The sequence below is a fragment of the Plecotus auritus genome, assembly GCF_963455305.1.
Source record: "Plecotus auritus genome assembly, chromosome: 15".
NCBI classification, from domain to species: Eukaryota; Metazoa; Chordata; class Mammalia; order Chiroptera; family Vespertilionidae; genus Plecotus; species Plecotus auritus.
This window is the reverse complement of record NC_137781.1, coordinates 13788595-13797122: the sequence shown is the minus strand read 5'-3', so window position 1 is coordinate 13797122 and position 8528 is coordinate 13788595. Positions and strand designations below refer to the sequence as shown.

The 8528-nt window shown below is 43.6% G+C and overlaps 1 protein-coding gene across 1 annotated transcript in view; it reads right to left on the bottom strand.

Moving 5' to 3' along the window:
* Nucleotides 1–388: 388 nt before the first annotated feature.
* The window catches only part of LOC308239096 (zinc finger protein 418-like), a 43509-nt gene continuing 35369 nt past the window's right edge, over nucleotides 389–8528 (bottom strand). Inside the window, exon 3 of the mRNA XM_080651687.1 lies at nucleotides 389–2849. Within this exon, the coding sequence (XP_080507813.1) occupies nucleotides 1531–2849 (1319 nt within the window). The 3' untranslated portion in view covers nucleotides 389–1530. The remainder of the gene's footprint in view (nucleotides 2850–8528) is intronic.

Genomic DNA, 8528 nt, shown 5'->3' with positions numbered 1-8528 from the left:
ATTAGAGAGAAAGAAATGAAGATCCGCCAGGAGCTCAGAGTATTCATAATTTTCTCAAGCAAAACCCCTGAGCATGCAGGGGTTGTGACTGATACATACTTTTCAGGTGAACCAGGTGTAAGATGGGAAATAGCTTCCACACAAATACTTGCATTTACCTGGTGTACCGGTTAATAATGCGGATTTTTCAATAGATGGAGTTACACATCTGTTGATATATATGCGATCTGATTTGTATGCTATTTTGTTGTTTTGACAACAAGCTTCAAAACTTCATGTCAAATTTTCTGAAGGTGTGAACATCATAGATATTCTTACACTTAAAAATGTCAAATTCCGTGTCAAAAAAAGAGCATTTGCGGGAAGTTTTAATTCATTATTTTATTTTGAAGAAAAGTGCTGCTGAAAGTTATCGTATACTTTGGGACGCTATGGTGAACATGCTCCATCTCAAGGTACTTGTGAATGCTGGTTTAAATGCTTTAAAAGTGATGATTTCTATGTGAAAGACAAAGAACATCTAGGTCAACTAAAAAATTTTGAAGACCGACAATTACAAGCATTATTGGATGAAGATGGATGTCAAACTCAAAAGCAACTTGCAGAAAGATTAAACATTGCTCAGCAAAAAATTTCCCATCGTTTACAAGCAATGGGAAAGATTTTAAAGGAAAGAAAATGGGTGAAAGACAAATGGAAAACTGAAAAGTCATCAGTAAAATGTTGCTTCAACGGCACGAAAGAAAGTCTTTTTTGCATTGAATTGTGACTGGTGATGAAAGTGGATTTATTCTGAGAATCCCAAATGCACAAAATCATGGGTTGATCTAGGTCAACCATCAACATCAACTGCAAGACCAAATCACTTCAGAAAGAAGACAATGTTCTGTGTTTGGATCAGGAAGGTGTGGTGTATTATGAGTTTCTAAAACAAAGTGAAACAGTTAATACTGATCGCTTCCGACAACAAATAATTTGAACCACGCTTTAATTGTGAAATGACCAGAATGGGCCAGAAGACATGGCAAAGTAATTTTGCTTCATGATAACGCACCATCACACACTTCAAAACCAGTTAAAGACACATTAAAAGATCTTGCCTGGGAAGTATTAACCCACCCACCATATTCACCAGACCTTGCTCCTTCAGATTGCCACTTGTTCCGAGAGATGGCACACGCATTTTCTGAGCAGCACTTCAAAACGTACGAAGAAGTGGAAAATTTGGTCTCTAAATGGTTTGCCTCAAAACAAGAAAAGTTTTATTGGGATGGAATCTACAAATTACCTGAAAGATGGGGGAAATGTGTAGCTAGTGATGGACATTACTATGAATAAATCAGGTTGTAGGCCTGAGTAGGTTAGCAAATGCAGTGAAGCTCCTTAAAGCATCACTTGTACATGAAACTTATGAGGACTCTAGCAGAGTCTATGGTCCAATAAAAGGGGTTTATATTGAGTTAAATGGGTCTAAAAGATGCTCCTTTGGTGTTTTATCTGAGTGAGAAAGATAAAACATTGCCTGCACATTTAAAGTTTTTCTCCAGTGTGAACTCTCAGGTGTCGAATGAGGGCAGATTTGTAGCAAAAAGATTTCCCACATTCAATACACTCATGAGGCCTTTGTCCAGTGTGAACTCTATGATGTTTAATGAGGTTAGAGATGTTACTGAAGTACTTCCCACAATCACTACACTCATATGGCTTTTCTCCAGTGTGAACTCTCTGATGCTCTGTGAGAGCGGAGTTTTGCCTGAATGACTTCCCACAATCATTACACTCATATGGCTTTTCTCCTGTGTGAACTCTCCTGTGGTAACGAAAGTGACTATTGGACCTAAAAGACTTCCCACATTCACTACACTCATAAGGTTTTTCACCAGTGTGAACTGTCTGGTGTTCAGTGAGGGTAGACCTATGACTGAAGGACTTCCCACAATCAGTACACTCAAATGGCTTTTCTCCAGTGTGAACCCTGTGGTGTTGAATGAGATGAGAGGTTTGACTGAAGGACTTCCCACAATCACTACATTGATACGGCTTTTCTCCAGTGTGAACTCTCCTGTGCTTAAGAAGGAGACTATTGCACCTAAACAATTTCCCACATTCACTACATTCAACAGATCTTTCTCTAGTGTGAACTTTGTCTTGTTTAGTGAGGGAAGACTTTTGATGGAAGGGCTTCCCACAATCAATACACTCATAAGACTTTTCTCCAGTGTGAACTCTCCGATGTCTGTTGAGGTTAACAGTACATCTAAAAACTTTCCCACATTTGTTACCCTCATATTTCACTTCACCAGAGCAGACATTGTGACACTGAACAACTTTCTGGTTGTGGCTGGCAGCTTTTTCATGTTCATCCCATTCACGATGACTTTTTCTCTTGAGAAATGTGTGTGAAATCTCAGTTCCACTGTGTGGCTCCGCAGTGTTAAGAGGGTTCTGGTGCTGGAGAAGCCCTGAGAAAGCTTGGAAGTCAACCCCAACCTCCCTATTGGTTGAAGGCAGCTCTGATAAGTAGAAGCTGAATCTGGTCATAAACGAGGCCCTATCCATAGCCTCTTGCCAGGACTTCTCTCCACTAGAATCCTGACGTTGCTGGTGAGGGTTTGCACTGAAACAGAAGTCTCTCCCACATGTGTCACTACAGGAGGCTTTCTGCTCAAAGTATGCTGCTTGTGACTCAGTCAGGTGCAGAATATCTTTTAGCACTGAGACACACTGCTTACAGAGATGGGTCCTCTGGGTGGCTGGTGCTGTCTTAGAAGTCCTGATCTGTGACTCTCCTTGTATAGATACACTGTGGTCAGGAGAGGACTCCTCATCTTCTGTTTTATGCCAACAACCTGAAACAGAAAAATGGTGAGGAAATGAATGTTGACTGATGACAAGAGGAAGTCCCATTGCAAAAGTGTGTTCCACATATTACCTTGGCTTCATGTAACTAGCTGAAAATAAAATATTTGCAGGGAGGATTTAAAAGATGTTGCTATGAAGTTCTGGCTACTTATGGTCAAAAACAAGGGACACCACAAATGAAATATGACACAAGCATGGCAAGCACCACATGAAACAGCCGGGGGATCATCTGCTCATTCTTCGGCTAACAGCATTCAGCAGGGCTTGTCTGCTTGTGACATGGGCAAGCTGTGCAGAAAGTTGGTTACGTCTTATTCCAAGTAAAATTCAATAAGCGAGTAGCTGGTGTTCGAGGTCTACTTAAGCATGTATGTGCACCTCATAACACATGTGCAGTTCAAGGTTGGAGAATACTGCTGAGAAAACCTTGCAGGGGGACAGGTGATGCAAAAGGGCCATAAGGGTGAAGGTAGCCAAAAGACAGGTAGTCACAGATGAAATAATAATTTAGCCAAGTGTCCAGTATGGGAAAGAAAAAGTAGAAATGGCACTTGTACCTAAACACTGTTGGAAATGTGCAGGTTCTTGGTATGATCTAAACACCACACTTATGTCATGCTTCCCCCAGTTGCAACTCAATAGGGCCAAGCCTCCTCTTAATCATCCTGCATGTTCACCTTGTGAAATACACAAGGGTTCTCCCTGAACCTTCTACTGTATGAGTATGCAAAACCTAAACATGTCAAGTATAAATGAAGGACAGCAGAGGTGAGCAGCCAGCACTGGCCCAGAGCAACTCAGCATGCAGTGGTATTCAGGGAAGAGAATATTATAAACAATGGAAGGAGCATCTCACAAGAACTGCCCATGGTAAATCCCATTACCTTGCACAGACTTTCATAAAGAAGCTTTAACTGGAGAAAGGGCACAGAAGTGGAAACCATGGATGTGGGCATAGTCACCTTTCTAGGAAGAGGAAGTTAATGTGGGTCCTATTAAGCTGTATGCAAGAGTTATAACTTCCATACACTTCCTGCACTCTCCGAGACAATGGATGTTGGGGATGTTTGGTGATTCTATTGCTCAGAGCTCTCCACACAGCTCAGCACTGGCAGCCACAACACATTTGACAGGACAGAGGGGAAAATTAGCTGAACCTATCATCTGGCTCTGAGAGCTACATCTGCAGAATAAAGGGAGAGAATAACTCAGGACACTAAGATAGATGTGAAGGTCTTACCTACATATAGTACGAGCGCAAAAACTTCCAGGATTACATCATAGCACAGAAGTCTCTGAGTCTCATCAAGGAGCCCCCATTCTGCCTGAGAGAAGGCCATGACCAGGTCCTCAATGTTCATATCCTGTCATAATGGAGACAGTTCATTCCATCATCAGATTCTCTCCTAGGATTTTACATTTGTCATACTCCCCACACTCCACATCCATCTGCTCTCTCTTCATCAGAGAAGATACCAGGCCATGTTCCGATCAAAGTTACTCTCTGCTTATATTCCTACTGACACTGTGTTTTCCCAGAACACTAAAGGCCAATGAGCATATAGAAGATACCTGAGCTCTGGGCCTCACATGTAGACCACACTGCCTGTTGTCAATAAGTGGTTCTCATGAACCTAGGGAGGGAGAGATGTCGGCCATAAAGAGAATGTGAGTTATTTGACACTGGTCTTGTCAGGCAATAACCTTGTGGCTTCCCAGATTCTCCCTCCCAGACCATGAAAAACATGGCATCACACCTCATCCTTCTGACCATTATCCCAAGGTGTTGAGGCCATCATGTTGCACTACCTGCTGAACATAATTCTTTGAACCACATGTCTCCCACACAGCTTCATTCCGAGAGTCACAACTTCAAAGATAACACAAATATGCTGTGATGAGCATGATAATCAGATTATTTTCCAAAATTCTAATTCACTGCTCTCTTACCCTCTTTCTTCCCCAGGGCAGTGGAAATTTTCAAGACCAGGTCACACTAATGTACACTATTGTATTCCTATTGGCCACTGTATCAGCCCTCAACAACAGGCAGGTGTACACCAGTATGACACTGAAGCTCTGGACCTGTCATGTAGCACCACAACACACTCTCTTTTCAGGAATTAAGCTAAAATTCCCCCAAAAGCATATCATCTGGTCACCAACAAAAAATGGAGCTTTTTACAACACTTCTCTCACACAACTTCGTTCACAGAACACAGCTTCGAAGGTAACACAAATTTGCCATGGTGAGGACAAGTTGTTTCCTAATTACCTTCTTTTCCAAAATTATAATTCACCACCTCCATAATCTATTTTCCTCTTATCTTCTACCTTACCCTGCCAGAGGAGATTTTGAAACCTGGGTAATACTGACTTATGTTATCTCGTTCCTATTGATCAGTGGGTCATCCCTCCACGAAAAAAAGGCATTGGGTAAAATCCTAGGAGAGAATGTGATGATGAAATGAACTGTCTCCGTTATGACAGGATATGAACTTTGAGGACCTGGCCATTGCCTAAAATTCACCTTACTGTATCATCCAGACACCACCAAAAATGGACTCACATTTCATTCACTCTTACGTCAATGGCAGGACCCAGTGGACATGAATTCACACTCCCTCTCCAGGTGCACATCACTCTTTCTACCACACCGCTCTCACAGCTGCACTCCCAAAGCCCAGCCCCCATAGTCCTCTCCTTGGCCTCTTATTTATTACTCAGCATGTGTGGTCCAGAGGATGCTGGCCAAATTCCAACAGGATCAAGTATTTCCTGGATTCTGATAGTCCACACTCATCAGGACTCAAGGCTGTCCTGCTATGAAGGCCTCTCTCCATGACTGTTTATTCCTTCAGCCTCACCTATTGATAACCACAATCATATCTCAAATATCCAGAGCCCACTCCCCTGGTGCTACACTTGATGTCCCTTCAACAGTCACAGCCATCACTCCACTTAACCGTCCCTCAAATCCCAGCCCCGATGTCCCTCTGCACCATGCCCAGTGAGTCTCACAGATGACCACTCATGCCTCTAAGCCAGTGGTCGGCAAACTCATTAGTCAACAGAGCCAAATATCAACAGTACAACGATTGAAATTTCTTTTGGGAGCCAAATTTTTTAAACTTAAACTTCTTATAATGCCACTTCTTCAAAATAGACTCGCCCAGGCTGTGGTATTTTGTGGAAGAGCCACACTCAAGGGGCCAAAGAGCCGCATGTGGCTCGCGAGCCAGAGTTTGCCGACCACGGCTCTAAGCTAATCCACAAGACTGACTGCAACACCACAGGCCACACAAAGGGCCACAATATCATCCTAGTGAGTGTTTAGATAAGTAAATATGTACCAACCCTAGTCTCATCTTGTTTGAATTACTCTTCAGCCTCCAATTCATCTCATGTCCACTCATCTTTTAAAGGTCTTGGACACTGGGAAACCATTATCTCTCTCCGACACTCTACATGACCACTTCTGTCCCTATGCTGTGTTGTGACACCACCTCCACAAACAGGGGCCCCAGCAGGGAAGCCAGTCCTCAAGCTCACACTGCCCCATCTGAGCAACTACTACCATTATCATCCTGACCATGATTCCCTGTATTAAAGTGATCTACCGCCCTGAATGATGTGGCTCAGTTGGTTGAGCATCTACCCATGCACTCAGAGGTTCCAGGTAATAGTCCTGGTCAGGTCACATGGTTGGGTTGAAGGCTGGACCCCAGCAGGTGTCATGCAGGAGACTACTGATCCTTGTTTCTTGCACATTGACGTTTCTCTGTCTGTCTCCTCCCCCTTCCTTTCTATGTCTAAAATTAATAAAAGTATTTAAAAAAATAAAAAAAGATACATGCCAATTCTGAACCAATTCAGTCTTCACAACAAGCCTTTGCACTTTCTGGTACCTAAACCTGGGAAGACCCCCCCCACACACACACATCTCATTCACTGGTTGCCAAAAACAGGTTCACTTCATAAAGCCATAGTCGTGGCCTTAGGATTCTGGGCTAATTGTTCAAAGTCCCCAGGTCCAAGGGATAGAAGAGTGGCTGGACAGTCCCAGGGCATCACTATGTCAAGAGTGTGAGGCCTTGAGACAAGCTCCACAATCCAGTACCCCTAAGTGATTCTGCATTTGCAGGAATCTGAAATCTAAAGGTCTGTTGAGAGTCCGTCAACCACCAGCAAGATCCCTGGGCTCAGGATACTCAGTACCCTGGCCCAACGCCAGGGCCAGGTGATGCCTATATTACCTCAGGGCTCAGTCCTCAGTGCACACACTTTCCAGTTACCTTATCATTTACTGTACTTCTTCCTGTCATTAACTGCTGTCCTCTTTCTACTTGTCTGTTCTTCCTCTGAACAGTTTTAGGAAAACACGAGAACCCTATCTCAGACAATGTCCCTCTTTTGTTCACAACCATTGATGGCCCCAGTGTCCTGAGACTGAAGTATAACTCCAAACATAAAACTTTGCAACATCTTCTTTGTTGCCTTTAGGCACAAAACAGCCTGGGTTCCCAGAATCCTCCCTGCTCAGTCAGCCCGTTGCCCTCTTTCTCCATCACACCCAGTGTCACCCATGAGGGACTTTGCTGTTCTGAACACTGCAACCTGGGCTGCAGGACCTGAGAGCCCCTGCACCTGAAGAAGCGTGTTATCCACACTGCATAGAGACAGCCCCCTAGAATGCATCCTCAAAAATTGGGTAAGTTTGACCCACAGAACGGAAAGAAATAGTGCCTGATTTCTCTCTGCCCTCAGGTTTAGCCTCAATATCAACCAGAGAATAGTAAAAGCTAGCCACAGAGGGAAGTTTCAATCTTTTCAATAGGAAAATGGGAATAGTTAAAAGTCCCATATGTCCAGACTTTCTCTACTCCAAGGGACAAGCCAGAGGCAGACAGGAAACAGTAAACTTAGTCCTTTGCTTCTGGCACTAACAACCCGAAGTCCACTGAGGGAAGAGGCAGAGGCTGTGCCCCCGCCCAGAGCTGAGCCAACCTTAATTTGCCCCGAGATAGATGAAGAGACTGGTCATACTTTTTTTTTTTTAATATATTTTATTGATATTTTACAGAGAGGAAGGGAGAGGGATAGAGAGCTAGAAACATCGATCAGCTGCCTCTTGCACACCTCCCACTGGGGATGTGCCCGCAACCAAGGTCCATGCCCTTGACCGGAATCGAACCCGGGACGCTTCAGTCCACAGGCCGACGCTCTATCCACTGAGCCAAACCGGTTTTGGCAAGTCTGGTCATACTTTAACCCAGATCCCCTTCTCACCCTGGAACATTGGACAAATTAAAAATAATTTAGTAAAATTCTCAGAAGACCATGACAAATATATTGAGGTCTTCCAAAACCTCATTCAAGTATTTGACCTCCTATTTACAGACATCATGCTCATATTAAACCTGACCCTCTCAGCTGCTGAAAAGCAAGGTCCTGAAACTGAGAGGTGGAAAAGAAAACACTGCCAGTTCTGTATTATAGAAGGCCTCAGACGTAGTAAAACAAAGCCTGTTAATTACTCTAAATTAACTGATAGATCCTCCCTTCCCCCAATTGGTGGGCAGAGTATGACGTAACCTGCACCTGTGGCCTGGACACACCTGAGCACCTAACCAGGCACCTTATATGGACTATACATTGAATCACCA